Here is a 16,586-nt window from a genome sequence, read left to right as displayed (position 1 = left end):
GACCCACTGGAACGCATCATTGGCTTTTGTGTTTGTGGATGGCGAGTGAGAGCTCTGGAACTGGGATGATAGTAGAATATTGTCGATCTTGAGCATTACCTTCTCATGAGATATCGATCAGTGAGATCTCTCAAATTCAAAGAACGTCAAACAAATCACTGAAGTACTACACGCTTTTCTTCAATTACAATTATGATATGATACGGAGATTCTATGTTAGATATCTTATATATCCTATCAATCTCAATATGTCACATGACAATCCTGAGCGGTTTATAAATTACAATGGTCATTTTTTCGTCTTTATCTATAATGATTGAATGATATAAGAGGATTTGATTGATAGGCAAGGGAATGAGATACAGTCGTGTATGAGTATCTGAGTCAGAACCTACGCTCGTGTACGTTTGCGATTCTTCGACCTAACAGAGTAGCATAGAGTGCGGTGTCAGTAGATGCGAGTTACAGCCAGATAAAAATCGGTATCTCTTGAGGAAGCTAAAAATATGATGTCACTTACCCTGCTGTCGAATCACCCTCATCCAGGACCATCTGCTCTTCTGTTCGCAATTGTGAAAAGTGAGGTTCTCTTTGTTTACCTTTGCGGTCTTTAGGAAGTTGGTTTGGTAAGCTTTGAAGGACTTTTCGGACTAGTTCAGCTTGCTGGGCTTCTGAATCGGCTGTCTTCGTGCTGAAATTTGAATAAGGATATCAGTCAGATCAAAATAAGTATACGAAATCAGAATCGAAAATACAAACTCTTTTTCTCGGATGGTATTGATGTATTGATCCAACTGGTTCAATACCCCGCCTACGCTATCTGTCCACATCTGCAATTTAGAGCGTAATTCCAGGACACTTCCTTCGGGAGGATTAGAATCTATTGATCCATCCATTTCAATTTCTCTCCCATTGGTTTCTGTAGACGTGACCAATCTGACGTCTCGACCAATACAACTCTCCATCTCAACTTGAGAGAATTTCTGATCAAGTTTAGCTTCAAGTATGTTGGAATAGATGGCATCGATGATCAACTCTTCTAGTTCCTGAACAGTTTGAATTTCCAACGTTCCAAGAAGATCGGCGTAAGGAATCACCTGTTTATCAAATCAAAAAACAACCATGAGCACAACCTTATACTACGCTCACGGATGGAATGTAGGAATTGGAGTTGAGAACAAAAACGCAACTCTTGATTGGGAAGCCTTAGATATGATAGATAGTTGTTTCAATTTGGTGGCTTGCGCAGGGTTCAATTCAGGTAGAGTGGCCGCGTTATCTGAACAAATGATTGAGGTTGCATCAGCCGGAAGGAAGAAAACGGAAAACCAGAGTAAGAAAACAAAGTTACCTCGATAGTCTTTCCATGTTCCAAAAGCAAATATTTCAAGCAATCGATAATAAGATGAATGCGTAGGATGCGTCGCCAGCTATATAGTAAATTCACGGGTAGATTAGCTACGTATCATGCAGACGGGTTCATAAAGAAGACTAACCTCTGAGATACCACGGAAGCACAAGAGTTCACCAAATGCATAAACCCTGTTGGAAGAAAGAGCATCGCTAATCAATTTCACCGCGCTAGCCCCTTTGACCGTTTTAGCAATAACAAGATGATATTCAAGTTTCGTGTTGATTTTATTAGAATGAATTCGATTTCGACTCTTAGATGAGTTGGATTGAGGTGGAATTGCAGCATTAGTAGTAGATGGCGCTGGGTCATCTAGATTCAGTTTGACATCGTCCAAGTCATCTAAAACATATTCATATATTTCAGTCATTTGAGTCGCGTTGTTGATCTTTTTCCTCCTTTCCTCGGTGGAATATTAAGAGACTCTCAACTCAACTCACGTACGCCAGCCATATTGTTGAGTATCTGCTGCCGAATCAGTTATAGTCTTGAGGTATGAGTTGATGTAGGTTGATGTTCTTGATGATGAAGTTCAAGGTAAAGAGGGTGTATTCTCAAGGCTCAAGATTCCAAATCGGTACCGAGCCCAAACATATAAGTTCCACTCGCGTGGCCCCGCCTGGTCAGAGGTACCGCATATATGCTCCTTTTGATTGGTCACTGGTCGGTGTGTAGCCAGAAGTGTCATCAACGATCATCAACTCGTTTCTTTCGCACTTCGACCTTTGGCTCTCTTACTTCAAAGTTCAAATCCATCAAAGACGACAAAATGTCTTCAACTTCTGGACCTTCTCTCAGTCTAGAACCTATCCTAGATGACATCTCTCAATTAGACACCAATCCAAAACTGGTTGAACAACTCTCATCGACTATTGGGATTCAACCAATCCAAACCCGAGATTCACAATCCCTCGAAGCTAAGCCTACTCTTCCGAAGACACCAGACCAGGCTGTTGATCGTGCTTTAGAGATGATAGGATTGGAGAAGAATCTGAAGACGAGATCCGAGGAGTTGGAGGAGAGAGATGTGGGTGGTCGATTAGAGACCAGCGGGAAAGTAGTCGATAAACTTTTGCACATCTTGGAACATGCATCAATTCCTTCGTAAACTGCGATAAGAGAATCATCGAGGGTATAATATATGCGATGGAAATGGATATCTTATAGCTTCGGTTTGGGACAAAATGTGCTTGTTCTTGATAAACGTCCGCACGGATTACATTCTTCAGCTTTACTAACGACATTCATACTCTGTTTCTCTTCAACCGCTGGCAGGAGTGGAATTTATCATCTTTTCGAACTGACATCTCAACACATTGTATCAACTTTCGGCACACACGGTCCATCATTTTCATTTACGCAGAGGTCTCCAAATCGTTGTTACATCTCTTTCTTATCTTGCCATTAGACAGTCTCGCTGAAAAAGCACAGGCCGAAGTGTCCTTATCTCTTCACAGAAATCATTTTTACGCGGGAATGAGGGTATTGGGATCCCTGGTTTGCTTCAATTCGTATCTCAGAGGAGCTCCCCAGTAGTCTGACAATAGGTTGACTTATATATGAGTTATAGGCCTCTATCAGACATACAGTGACTGCCTGCAACCAAAGTCAAACCTGGCTAGATCATATACTTTTGATCCCCTCAGGCAGATTCAAGGCTGTTTGTTGATCAAGAAGGCTCAGAAAGTCTTGACAGCCTGAGCTTCCGGGGATGAAAAAAGTTGTTCCCCCATCCCTTCTCATCTCTCTGACTGGGTTCTCAGCACATTCTTTTTGTTTTTCTGGTCGATCTCCGCACCACGCCCGCAATTGAAATGGGCTTTAGGAATTTAAGACGCGCTGCATGACTGAGCTTTGGAGTCCCACATTTGTCGTGGGGGGCAATGGATGGCAATTGGCTATTCATGATCGACTGAGATGTCTGCTGATCTCCAAGTGCTACTTGCACTCGCTGTGTGTAAGAAGATTGACTCGGCGATTGATTAGAGCTTGACCTCATGCTGATTCTCAAAACGCCCGCGCGATGCTTTACATGGACGCAACAACAAATCAGCCAAGTATCTGACCTATCTGCACTCATTTCAGATCTCTGGACTTTGGAGTTAAGAGAGCGGACACAAAGACTGAAGGTTATCAAGTATCTGACAGATTGAATAGCTAGCCGAGATGCGAGAGAATCTACAGTCAGGGTCAGAACACAGACTGGGGTTGGTAGGGCAGTCTGAGAATCTGGAAAACTGCCAAGCCGATATGATGAGGCAAAATCGATTTTGCAAATGATCAGCTTCTGACTCGGCTATATCAGAAAAGTCAAGTACACCCCAGATGTATAAATCCAGCGCAAGATTCACGATTGAAGATCAGTTAGCCAGATAGCTCATTGGAACCAGGATCACGTAGGTCGGCTTTTGCCCGAGCTTCTGAAGCTGTTGAAATGCTGTACCTTGATCAGAAAGGCAGATGGAGCCTCTGCATCTTTATCGATCCCGTTCAAGCATGTCAGTGTCCGCTTGGAATTGCCATCTGACACACTTTGGATCTTCTATCTTGGTCAGCTTCTCCCCCGCATACGGGTAGAAACTGGCTGGTGGTTGAAAGAAACATTCCTCTGGTCAAAGCTGCGCCATATACAAAGAGTGGTGTCAACAGCTGGGTCGCGGCATGTCGCCTTGCTCATTGTCCCACCTTGGACCCTGTGTTCAGAGGCTGCCTACGTGTAATGGGGAGCCTTGTAGTTTCTATTAGGCATGGTCTGGAGAACGTGGCAGGGTCTGATCTGGTCTTATAACGAAGGATTCTTGTCTAAAAAGTACGAGAGATAATGATAATTTCTATGAAGAAAAGGAAAACAACAAAAGAGAAAATAAGAAAACTATATAAAGCAAAACTCATGTAAACCAGACACAGGTACATATAAAAGAACAACTGCTAACAGAAATCTTAGCAAACGGAACCTCATAATAAAGATAATTGAACCCTTGAGAAGCTAACAGAACTGTTAAGAATATAAACTGAAATATGTACACACTGCTAACTTATAAAGGCACCTAACAACCCAACGTATATGACAGGCTGCCTACGGTGGAAAAAACACGAGTGTAAAGACCCTTTGAGACTTTTAGTGATCCTGATACCAAGTGAGATCAAGATAGGTAAGAAGAGGATACGAATCTATCTTAAAAATCTCTGTCCCCTTGCATCTTGACATCACTCCTTTTAAATAATTTTGTCTTTTCTTGCATCCGAGCGAGCAACTCTGTCGCCGAGTAGTTCATCTTCTTAGATCAGTGAATCATATTTTTTTCACATCAATCTCAGTGAGGAATAGTTTATCTCTTTAAGGTTCACCCATTCATTTGATTTGATTTTCTCAAGCTACAAGTAGTATTTTCAACCTTTACCTTTCTTTCAACTTCAACACAACGAGCGTCATGTTACTTTCATTTTTTGTTCTTTTGGATATCCTTTCTATCTTGAATATCGGTGTGATATGTGCTCCAGAGGGTCAACCTAAGAGTATTACTAGTCCTAGGAGGCCGCATCTAGGAACGGCTGTTGATAATCAACTTTTGAAGACAAATCCAGAATACGCCAGGACTATTCAAAAATACTTCAAGGTCTTAACACCTGAAAACGGTACGCACTAGATGATAACAACTCTTTACATCTTTCCTTGTTTACTAATCATTCCCCTATATCATCAATATAGCCATGAAGTGGGACGCGACTGAGAAAACCCAAGGAAAATTCACGTTTGAGGGGGCGTGAGTCATCTTCGGAATATCTTTCGACATCCTGATATACTGTCGGAAGTGAGATTGACATTTATTTTTAAATGATATAAAGCGATGAAATCGTTCAGTTCGCCTTGCAGCATCACAAAATAGTCCGGGGACACACAGTGGTCTGGTAAGTTTCAATCTCTATGACTCCAATCTCTGTGATTGAGCAAGGAGCTGACTTATTTTATTTTTTACCCTTTTCAACTCTAATGAGCAGGCATAGACAAGTCCCTCAATGGGTAATGAACCTGGATTCTGAAGCTTTGATCAAAGCGACCCAAAATCACATCACTGCTCTCATGAAACATTTCGAAGGAAAAATGTTTGCATTAGACGTTTGTAACGAAATTTTAGGAGAAGATGGAACATTTAGGGATAGCTTTTGGTATCAAAAATTAAAAGAAACGTTTCCAGAAATGGCTTTGAAGGCTGCTCGTCAAGCTAGTCCTGGCGTTAAGCTATATAGTACGTCGCAATCATTCCCACTCTCTTTCAGAAGCATTTGATCTCAGATTTTAACTTCTTTGGAACGAAACAGTCAACGACTACTCCATTGAGGGGATCAATAAGAAATCAGATGGGCTCTACAATCTTGCCAAGGGGTTGAAAGCTAAGGGATTGCTCGATGGCGTTGGGTTTCAGACCCATTTGATTGTTGGCCAGGTACCCAAGGGTGAGAAATCCATTGTTGATAAATTGCTTCTTTCATAATGCGTGCGGTATTACTGATATATATGGTTCTATAGATATGAAGCAAAACCTCGAGAGATTTGCTGCTTTAGGTATGCAATAATACTTATGCTGTGATCAACGTAGATTCTGAAGTAATGATTTGTTGACTTTTGCTCTTTATGACGCTTCTCTTTTACCATCACAGGTTTAGATGTTGCTATAAGCGAGCTGGACATCAGAATGCCGGTCCCCGCATCCAAAGAGAATCTCGAGCAACAGGCAAAGGATTATCAAGAAGTAGTCCAAAACTGTCGTTCTGTGACCCGTTGCTACAGTGTGACTGTATGGGGAGTTGCTCAAAGTGAATCATGGATTCCTAAAGAATTTCCAGGTTAGTTTCGCGCCTCTCTGTTCTTCATACAAGGTGTTCAATATCAAATATTGACAAAGATTGATTCCTTTCATCTTTTTAATGGAATTTGTAGGTATGGGATCAGGATTGTTGTTCGACGATAATTTTAAGCCGACTACCGCATTCCAAGGCGTCAGTTCAATTATCAAGTCTTCTGGATAGTCATATTGGTGACGTAAGGATGAGCGTGTTCACAATGATTTGTGACCCTTCCTCAATCGGAATCACATTGATCACATCACAAAAATACGGGAGACTAAAGTGCCTATATTTTAAACGCAAATCATCAACTTCGATAAGCTTTCCCTCCCTTTCGAGTCACTGACAGGTCAACTCACCAATTGTATATAAAAAATTAAACCTTTTAAACTTTCCGTTCTTTCTGCAATCCCTTACATTGAGATGTTTACAACTCTATTGATCACAATACCAAAACAAAGAGACGCAGCTTTCGGTATCCGCACGCAAAATGGGGAGTGATATTGAGCTAAACAAAGAGATCAAATTGAGAATACATGCCAATGACATCATCATGCAGATAGCTCACAGCATTTTCTTAATTGTTGTACAACATTCAATCATATTCTGCGTGTTTGTTACACTGGCCAGCATCAAAGTATACAGTTTCAAGACCAGAGAGTGATCGGGGCAGATTTCACAGAAAGCATGGGGTTTTCAGATATTCCCAGTATCAGTATGGCATTTTTGAAGTGTATCTTCATATACGCAATGTCGGTGATCAGACCTTTGTGGATCAAACAGAATTTCAAGTTTATAGAATTCTATACACAAGGAAAAGAAGACAAGGGAGTGGAAATATTACAATGAGATGTCCTAAATGTACAAGTTTTCAACGGGCATCTAAGAATGGATCTTTGGAAGTCAGCACCGATTCAAATGAAAACCTAGGAGGAGCCAGATCACTTACATGGATCTTGCATTGTTTCCGAGTTATAACTTGAAAAGTTTTCTCTCGTCCCTAATGCACCGTGTTCTAATATCCGTTTCTGTTCCTCACATCGGTCCAAGTTCGATTTGAGTGCGATCTTAGAGTAATAATAGGCTGTCATGATTCCTACTCTGTAGGAAATGAAACCAATTTTGATTTGCAAGTCACTGAGATACACTCTTTTTGAATGGGAAGAGAAGCTGACCCGAAACCTAATAATGCATTCTGATTTGGTGGTAATCTCTTGGGTAGACGTGAAATCAGAATTGAAGTTGAAAGACCAGAAACGAGACCTGCGATTGTTCCGTCAATTTGAGCTCGCTAATGTTCCGTGGAAAGAGCCAGACTCGAAGAAGCTCAGTTGATTGTTAATAGATGACTTTGGATGACTTGCAAACACAGACTTACATTGTTACATTTACGAATCTCTTCGACAGTCAGTAGTTCACTGAACACGACTGAAGTTCCATTCGGGTCCCAGAAACCCATGATGATTATGATCGTTTGTGATCGGGAATTGATTGATTTGTTTAAATAAATATGTTGTGTTTATGAATGCTGAGTCGCATGGACATCCATCACCCCTGCGTGACGGTAAAGTTCAAGTTCAGCTGTCGAGATGGCCCCGTCACAGAAATGAAGCCGATCCCGGGGTATGGGACTGAGCTGACAGTTCAGCTTCCCGTGCACTTTGTGATGCGCTGAGCCTGGACCGCGACGCGCCTGACCTCGCAGCTTCTTCCTCATCATATCTTACTTCTTACTCTTCTTGCTTGCCTTGATGCCAACCTCATCCTAGTTGTGCCCATATCTCTGTGTGCTTCACCATTTGTTGTTTGTTTAGTCTTTGCAATATGAGGACTGAGCATGTTTCTATGCAGGTAATTATCTGTATCCATATATGGCTATTGGAGTCTTGAGTAGTTGATCAGCACCTAGTAGAACCTATTTCATTCATCTCACAGTCTTCCTCCATCATATTCCAATTTTCTAGGATTGCAACTATTCCAGCAGCCCACTCACACCGTATACGTCAATCGAGCTCGAGTTGATTGTCATTATTTACTCAACAATAGAACGCTACAAAATTTGATTTAAATCAGATTTTTCCCGGATCCGACCCGAGTCACCCCAACGCGCTTCAGCCACGATCAACATCAAGAGATAACTTAAACGCACCAGCCAAGAGAAATGATATCTCCTTACATCTTGGAATCTAATAATCCATTAATCAAACCACAAGCTACTCCTTCTAGCTCAGCAACCAGTAAAACTCAAGAATCAAACTCATCTCAACATAACTTCAACATGAACTCAAACAACAATTACTCAAAACCTATCCCAACTTCTAATCATGAACCTACCATGTCTGAACTCTTGGCTGCTACCTCGGGTCCTGGTATTGGTCCTTACATGAACGATGGAGCTGGGTTCATGTCGGATGTTAGAGGTGATGGTGGGTTGGTGAGTTGGAGAAAAGGTCAAGGATTTCGTGCTTGGGAATCTGCTGTCTTATCAAACCCGGAAGTTCAACGTAAAGCCAATGTTGCACAACTTTATTTCTATGATTATTGTTGGTTCCTTCTTTCTTTCTGCTTTTCTATAAAGAAAACTATCTTTCTTCACAGTCTCTCATCTTCGTTGTTTCTGTTTAGATTTCGATCTATTGACTTATCTCAATGGAAGGAAGAAACGACTTGCACTGTTTCGATCAAGTTCAACTGACCCGAATCAAGATCCAGTAACTGCAGGTAGCGAATGGCGTTCTTACTGTGGAAGAGAAAGAGTCTTGTTACGTAAAAGACGAACCAAACTTAAACTTGATTCATTTCATATTATCGTTCAAGTAGGTCAAGGTGGTTATGGTGAAGTTTATTTAGCTCGTCATAAACTTTCAAAAGAAGTAGTAGCCTTAAAGAAAATGAAGAAAAAAACACTCTTAAAGATGGATGAGATTCGACATGTGTTAACTGAACGTGATATTTTAACGGCTACTTCTAAATCAGATTGGCTAGTTAAATTACTCTATGCATTTCAAGACCCTGCTCATATTTATCTCGCTATGGAATTCGTACCAGGTGGTGATGTAAGAACTTTATTGAACAATTCAGGTGTATTGAAAGAAGAACATGCAAGATTCTATTCAGCAGAAATGTTTATCGCTGTAGATGCCTTACATAAGTTAGGATACATTCATCGAGATCTTAAACCTGAAAACTTTCTCATCGATTCAACTGGACATATCAAACTTACCGACTTTGGTCTTGCTGCTGGTTCTCTTAACCCTGGTAAGATTGAAAGTTTAAAACATAGGTTAGATGAAGCCAAGGAAGAAGATTTACAACTCTGGCGTTCGACTGTGGAGATGAAAACGGTTTATAAGACTATGAGACTTCAAGAACCTAGATATGCTGACTCGATCGTCGGTAGTCCGGATTATATGGCCATTGAAGTTCTCAAAGGTCAAAGTTATAGTTTCTCAGTCGACTAGTTGAGTCATACCTATCGACTTCTAATACTTGGGATGTTTAACTAACTAGCAGTTCAAACTTGATTCCTCGAATCCACCCAAAAGTTGGTCATTAGGTTGTATCTTATTCGAATTCTTATCAGGTTATGCTCCATTCGCTGGAGCTTCTCCAGAAGAAACTTGGGCGAACTTGAAGAATTGGTCTAGAGCTTTAAGACGTCCTCATTATGATCGAGCAGAAGATTTGATCTTTAATCTTTCAGATCCAGCTTGGTCTGCGATTGCTGCTTTGATTAATTCAAGAGATAAGAGATTAGCTTCACTTGAAGCTGTTCGTAGTTTACAATTCTTTAATGGAACCAATTGGGATGATATGAGAAAGACACCTGCTCCATTTGTTCCTGCTCTAGATTCTGAAATCGAGTAAGTTTTGATTTTCTTCTTTTCTCTGTAATTCCAAATCAAGACTACAATTAAAAGCAAATGAACTGATGAATATGTTGATCGGCTTTTGCTTACAGTGCTGGTTATTTCGATGATTTTGGGAACCCAGAAGAGATGAAAAAGTATGGAGAAGTCTTTGAAAAGGCTAGAGCAGTAGAAGCCGTCAAAGAAAAGGATGAGAAATTCGGTAGAGGGGTTTGGGTAGGATTTACATTTAAAGGTGGAAAGACTGCTGAGATGTTAAGAGGATTTGATGGGATGATGAACAATGGAAAGGGTGAGGATGGAGTTTTGGAGTGTATGTTTTGAAGGATCAATTCAGGAGATATATATATATATAAAACTGGTACTTTTTTTTGCGTCCTTTCTTTTTCTTTCTTTTGGTTCTGTATTTGATTCTCTAGCTACATCCCTCTGTATATTTGTCGATTATCTTTTTGGCTTCCCTTCCTTATGCTTAGTCTCATGTTTCTTTTCTATCTTTAATAGATTCCGTTGAGGTGATTTGTGTGTTTGTTTGTGTGATATGTATGTTTTTGCCTTCTTTTACATTTGCTGGCCTATTTACTCTTTATAATATCTTTGAGTGTTTTTTTGTGTAGTTTTTCTTTTTCTTTTGATCTTCTTTTTCTTTAGGACAAACATGCAAAGTCTGGTTCGTGATAACATTGGTTATTGGTGGATTTTTGGTGGATTGGGTCATGATCTGGTTTATGATTGGGAAAGCCGGGTTGATATCCTTGGGGATTTGAAGGTTGGCTTCAAAGTTTCCAAGAAGAATGAGATCATTCAAAAGAGACCTCATTGTGATTATCTTCATATTCATCATTTATCTGTTACTACCTCAGATGTCAAAACCAGACATTTGGTGTAGAAAGTTTCCATTCGATTTCTGTGGAGGTCAAAAACTTGAGCTTTTGATCAGATCTGCAAAGAAAGGATCGTGATACAGCCCTTTTCTTGCTTCTTCAACTCCTTGTTGAATTCCACAATGCAAAATGTAATGCAGGATATGCATGTCGAATTGAACTTTCCAATGTATTCATAGAATCTCGAATCCTTTGCATATTGAAGTTCTAACATTCAGCTCATCTAGCTATAAAGAATAAGTTGAACCCAAGCTATGCATGGTGTTGGCAAAGTATTCATCTGCGAGTTTATGCTCAAGCTTGAAGACTAGATGTAATATCTTGTATTTCGAGCTTGACTAGTTTGTGAAATGATATTTTTGAGTGAACCCAGAAGAATATATAACATTATGTTCAACTTAGTCTTATATCAAGTCCGTGATTGGTTGGGAGCGATGAATTCAAGAAAGTCAATCTGCAGTCATACGAAGTTGGTTTTCAGTTCCATCCAGAATGATTGATTGAAAATGCTACAAAGCCATGCTTCATAGACACACCCTAGGAGCGCATACACTGGAACATTGTAGCTATGGTTTTAGGAGGTTCTGTGTTCTGTTCGCAATCTTCTCAGTTCTTTTTGTTTTTCCGACCTTTGTCTTTAATTTCAGCTAACCAATCCCAAATTCAGGCTTCCAGTGTATACTTAAACCAGTCTTGATTGGCTCACGATTGGAACATATGTAGTATTCATGGTGGTGTCAGTGTGTCAAGGTCGGTAAGTTTATATATGGGTCAAAATAGCGGAGATCAATCAATGCGGCATCCCGGGGAGATTGAGCGAGGATAAGGCGCATCAATCTTTTCAAGGCGAGTAAGTGTGGAGTTTCATCGGGAAAGAATATCCAACTTCTTTTATCCCCCATCTCTTGGCTCCCGCTTTGTCGCGTCCATTTACACCCTACAATTTCACGCCAAGCTCGTGAACAGCCAAAAGTGTATCGGAGACTGATGCTGAACAGGATAGCAATTGAGGACCCCCAGACATAGCTTTCGCCACTTTCCATAACTAATAAACAGATCCCCACTTGCTTTCCATGCCGAAGCTACCCAAGCGTGTCTCGATCTTCACAAAACTGTGTCCACTTTTCGATCCAGCGCGGCATTCTCTGCGACATAGTCAAGAAGCTTCTTCAGTCATTACAACATGGTCCCTCACGATGTATACTCCTTCAAATTTTGTGGAGAGGAATATCATCATGGCTTGATCATCGCATAATACGTAGAACATCGATGCCGTTACCCTGTTTCATGATGGACCAGGGGTACTCTCGTAGTCCACTTTCAAGTCACGATCGAGCAATTATGTCATTCATCATCAAGAACCCCTGTGCGAATTGCGTGTGATCGGTGAAGTTCATGACGTCTAGTAGAGACCAATAAATTGGAATCTCCGCTTACATGAATATGACTCGTTTTCAAAAGCGTAGAAAAACAACCTTGTTTTGATTCATGAAGATCATAGGCAGAAAGCCGGGTATACTACATCATCGGCTCTAGTCCCAGGGCTAGACCTCTTTTGACTAGAGTAAAAAAATCCGAGACTTGCGGACTGTTTATTTTTCTGCACGCTGCAGTCGAGTCGATCAATCACACCAATGAATAATGTACCTAATAATGTACCTGGCTGGTATATAAGTTCCGGTGAAAGTATTGGACTCCTGTAGTTTCCACCCACGATCTGCCCCAGTGTTTGTCGCACATTTCTCCATAGTTGTGCTCATCTAGTTTTTCTTTGTGAGTCTACGCCAAATTGATGGAAAAGTGTCATCGTGTTATGAGTCATTGCAATGTCGACGAGGTCAAAGGCCCGTGTCAGTTCGTCGGATGTATCTCCATTATTCCGGACTCGAAAGTCGAGAACAAAGATATTTCACCACCAAGTCCTGTTGGGTATGACGTTGCGCGCCCTACTCATCAAAATACAACTGGGCTGATATGTTGCTTCATTCTTGTGACCGTGACAGGTGTTTTGCAGATCAAGAATCGCCTACAGACCCAAAAGTACTGCCCGATGCCCAACAAGATTCTGAAAATGGTCTCAAGGAGCAAAACTCCGGATCATCCTTCCGCAATGGGGATTCCGACGTACTTGAATCTAATGCTAATGGAGGCCGGGTGAAAATTCGCTGGGGCGCTTGGGGTTATCTGGCTGGAATGTTTATACTAGAGACAACGATATGGGTGGGGCTTTTAATCTTGACTGCTGGATGTAAGAAAGCAAACGACGTATAACTCTGATTAACGATCTTGGCGATTTGTTCCTATACAGGGGTTTCCAAGCTCATATGGGGTGTTGCTCGACTACTATCTTCATACACGCTTCGCCGATGAGTCGAGTGCAAATTTCATCCTCCCTCTTGTCGGGACGGTGAACACAGGCTTGCTGGCTCTTCTTAGTACGCTTGAGGACTTGCTTCAGCTTCGCGTGTAGTGCCTTCTGGATGCTGATGACTGAACCACCTCATATAAGTCCCGATCGTCTCAGCTGTCCTGAACCGTTTTCCACATATCAAACCGCAGACGATGTATTTTGGAGTGGGGTTTACAACAATTAGTTTGATGCTCTCCTGCTTTTCAACCCATGTAAGAATCTTCCCTTCTATTATCATTCCCCAGAAATCATTAGGAAGCAGAATTTGGCTCTGCTCTCGGTGTACGGGGGAAAGCTCATCATTTTCGTCCTTCTAATCATCCAGAGCGTTCATGTTCTTCTCACGTTGGGTATCGGCTATGGGATAGGAGGTGTTGCAATATATTATCCAGCTGTAAGTGATCGTGACATTGCACTATCTTCTACAAGAAACATGGCTCACTTTTCAACAACTTGACCGTGCCGACCCGCCAGCTGACCTACCTCCCCGAATGGTTTCCTGAGCGTCCAGGCTTGGCCAATGGCATCGTTTTCTCAGGTTTGTCAATTGTTCCTTGGTTTCTTCGGGATGGTCGGTTTCACAAATCGAATTCGGATCAAAGATTGATCCGAGGCACTTCTATCTTTTTAGGAAACGGGGTGGGTGGATTGTTGTTTCCGTTCATCATAGAGAGACTGTTGGCCAAGTGCGGCATCACAATGGCTCTGGCATACCTTGTAAGTCTCTGATTTTCAGTACTGTAATCGGCGGACGTGGAAAACTGAACACCAAAATCTAGACCATCATCATCACGGTCGCTGTTCTTGTATCCTTGTATCTCGTAAAACCCCCGTATCCTTCCTCAAGGATTGACAGGAACAATGACGAGGATATATGGCAAACAATTGGGGATTGGCATGCACTTAAAGCAGGAGCGCTTTGGCTTTTCGTGGCCGCAAATATATTCCAAACATTTTCCTACTTCCTTCCCTCGCTCTATCTTCCTCGTAAGTCTTTGGATGAATCGTCATAACACTTAGTGAATCATCCTGATCTCTGTCATACATCGAAACTACGTAGATTATGCTCACTCGCAAGGGCTTTCGCCTACCTCCGGAACCACACTTCTAGCAGCCTTAAACAGTACGTCCCTTCATGCTATACTCTGATGATCTGGTAAACTGACCAGTAGGTGAATATAGTCGCAAACATCGGTTCCAGACTTGTCTTTGGAACTCTTTCCGATCACTTCTCCACCCACCTCATTGGTGGAGCCACTAGTCTTGTGGCAGCCATTTCGATCGTTTTCCTTTGGGGCGCGGAGACCTTTAGCATGAATGATTTGATCATATTTTCAATCATCTTTGGAGGAACTTCGGGTTCTTGGACAAGTCTGTACTTCTCAGTGATAAAAGAGTGGAGAGGTGAGAGGAAGTTTCAATATCCACCTTCTGATTTGAGAGCTAAAAGATTTGTTTATGCATTATAGTCGATGAAAGAACAACACTGTCTATCTATAGTATATTCTCGGCAACTCGAGGAATAGCCAACATTCTCTCTGGACCGATCTCTTCTTCTCTTTTGCGTAAAAGCAATCTGACCGCACCAAGAAGCGGATTTTCGAGCCCTTATTCAGGAGTAATAGCATTCTGTGGGGCAAACATGCTACTCACTGCAGCGATTGAAGCAGTACTATTTGCTAGTCAATTCAAAGCCAAAAGGATTGAAAAGTTCAACACCTTAGCCTCTCATCAAGATACCCTGAATTGATATGATGAAGCTACGAAAGAAGGCAAGGGAAACTTTTCTGAGTCCAAAATTACCAATGAATGCTCGTTTGTAACGAACTTTATGATGGTATAAAACTTCAGTGTAGTCTTTTCTATTTCTTCCAATGTTTATAAATGTGTAAATATATCTAACTGTACCTTGTCTCAAAAAAACAAATTCAATTTCACACCTTCTGCTATGTATCATCTCAAGTTTAACAAAGTCTGAATTGTATCTACAAAGTCAAAATATCAGTCTACTTATACACAAGACCTATATTCCTTTCTAGTTGTTTTCGTCTTTTCTATGCATTGTTTATCCACACTTTCCTTACAATATTACGAACCTTCTTTCAAAACCGGGATCTTGACTCAATAGCTATAGATAATCTTGTGAAATGAGTACGACTCTCAAAGTCCAGACTTTTCCACCAATTGTGGCCTGATTCAAAAATCTTTCACGGGAAGTGATGCTTAATCTCCAAAAACTGGTCAGGGAGGTAGAACTTCGAATGTCTACTTTGGAAATCCTGATCAATAATAACAAAGTCAAAACCTGCAAATTCTAACAATCCTTTACATGCCTCGTGTACTTCCGGTTATAATCAATTCCTTTATCCACCGACTTAGCACCATCACTTTTTCACAAGATTCCACTGAATTGATCTACAGACCAGTGAACGTTGACTGGAAAGGCGGATTTACCCTGATTTACCCGTCTCCAACTTCAAAAATCACATTAATGATTGACACGCTTTGCGGATAAGGATTCTACTCGAGCAATAAGATGCACGCAGATATATGCGCCATTTCTAACCCTGTTTGGCCTCATAGGAGCTAGTCCAGAGTCTATCAACCCAGACCCAGATGGCTTGAGTTGTGGGTAGGTCGTGCTCGAGTTTTTCTGCAGTAGGTAATCTAATTGTTGATAAATATGGGTATAGAGTACATAGATAAACTGATATCATTTGTTGGTATTCATTGAGCAGTGGTTAAAGATTAAAGAGAATCAAGTGGTACGGTTAATGAGACTCAGAGAGCAAGAAGGTGTCCAGTCAGTCAACGGGTCCATTGGCTGGAGATCCGAGAGAAATCTGAGAGCTGACCGATCACGTGACTGTACCACAGGCCTGCCAAGTTACCGCGGCGCAGTCTCTGGGCACTCCATATAAATACTTCACCGCATCGCTCACTCTTCGCTTTTTTTCCTTGTCAAACAACACCTCTCTAGACGGAACCCGATCGAGTCGCTCACTATGTCGTCTGATGCAACTTGGTTGTATCAGATTTCTTTGACTTGTTGGGCGCTATCGGTGTAGAGGTGGTCCAAATGGACTCCAAAATCAATGTGGTTTTAAAACCACTCCATCTTGATCTTGAGTGGCTCCAAGTCATTAATTCTTTTTTCTAAATTCTTG

The 16,586-nt window shown here is 41.3% G+C and overlaps 6 protein-coding genes across 6 annotated transcripts; 4 read left to right on the top strand and 2 right to left on the bottom strand.

Annotated features, from left to right (window-relative positions):
* Positions 1–391: 391 nt before the first annotated feature.
* MELLADRAFT_92176 (uncharacterized protein) lies at positions 392–1,781 on the bottom strand (the record flags this gene model as incomplete). The annotated part of the gene is made up of 6 exons (XM_007415214.1): positions 392–422; positions 521–691; positions 760–1,097; positions 1,191–1,279; positions 1,352–1,430; positions 1,497–1,781. 6 exons carry the CDS (start codon positions 1,779–1,781, stop codon positions 392–394), a joined length of 993 nt encoding a protein of 330 aa, XP_007415276.1.
* Positions 1,782–2,180: 399 nt separating this feature from the next.
* Positions 2,181–2,519, top strand: MELLADRAFT_111018 (uncharacterized protein; the record flags this gene model as incomplete). Its single annotated transcript, XM_007415243.1, has 1 exon — positions 2,181–2,519. The coding sequence occupies one exon, from the start codon at positions 2,181–2,183 to the stop codon at positions 2,517–2,519; it is 339 nt and encodes a 112-aa protein (XP_007415305.1).
* Positions 2,520–4,842: 2,323 nt separating this feature from the next.
* Positions 4,843–6,439, top strand: MELLADRAFT_67094 (family 10 glycoside hydrolase; the record flags this gene model as incomplete). The annotated part of the gene is made up of 8 exons (XM_007415244.1): positions 4,843–5,047; positions 5,121–5,175; positions 5,258–5,320; positions 5,411–5,658; positions 5,732–5,866; positions 5,940–5,975; positions 6,071–6,256; positions 6,351–6,439. 8 exons carry the CDS (start codon positions 4,843–4,845, stop codon positions 6,437–6,439), a joined length of 1,017 nt encoding a protein of 338 aa, XP_007415306.1.
* A 593-nt stretch (positions 6,440–7,032) lies between these two features.
* On the bottom strand, positions 7,033–7,837 carry MELLADRAFT_57390 (uncharacterized protein; the record flags this gene model as incomplete). The annotated part of the gene is made up of 4 exons (XM_007415213.1): positions 7,033–7,138; positions 7,206–7,357; positions 7,432–7,547; positions 7,635–7,837. The coding sequence occupies 4 exons, from the start codon at positions 7,713–7,715 to the stop codon at positions 7,128–7,130; spliced, it is 360 nt and encodes a 119-aa protein (XP_007415275.1).
* A 1,306-nt stretch (positions 7,838–9,143) lies between these two features.
* Positions 9,144–10,800, top strand: MELLADRAFT_72994 (uncharacterized protein; the record flags this gene model as incomplete). Its single annotated transcript, XM_007415245.1, has 3 exons — positions 9,144–9,716; positions 9,802–10,119; positions 10,218–10,800. 3 exons carry the CDS (start codon positions 9,148–9,150, stop codon positions 10,447–10,449), a joined length of 1,119 nt encoding a protein of 372 aa, XP_007415307.1.
* A 2,183-nt stretch (positions 10,801–12,983) lies between these two features.
* On the top strand, positions 12,984–15,169 carry MELLADRAFT_92172 (uncharacterized protein; the record flags this gene model as incomplete). The annotated part of the gene is made up of 9 exons (XM_007415246.1): positions 12,984–13,274; positions 13,318–13,444; positions 13,519–13,602; positions 13,665–13,813; positions 13,894–14,136; positions 14,199–14,406; positions 14,498–14,542; positions 14,602–14,823; positions 14,889–15,169. The coding sequence occupies 9 exons, from the start codon at positions 12,984–12,986 to the stop codon at positions 15,167–15,169; spliced, it is 1,650 nt and encodes a 549-aa protein (XP_007415308.1).
* Between the last annotated feature and the right edge of the window lie 1,417 nt (positions 15,170–16,586).

Source organism: Melampsora larici-populina (assembly GCF_000204055.1).
Source record: "Melampsora larici-populina 98AG31 unplaced genomic scaffold MELLAscaffold_49, whole genome shotgun sequence".
In the NCBI taxonomy this organism is placed as follows: domain Eukaryota; kingdom Fungi; phylum Basidiomycota; class Pucciniomycetes; order Pucciniales; family Melampsoraceae; genus Melampsora; species Melampsora laricis-populina.
Note: the sequence above shows the minus strand (reverse complement) of the source record. Positions and strands in the feature narration are given on the sequence as shown.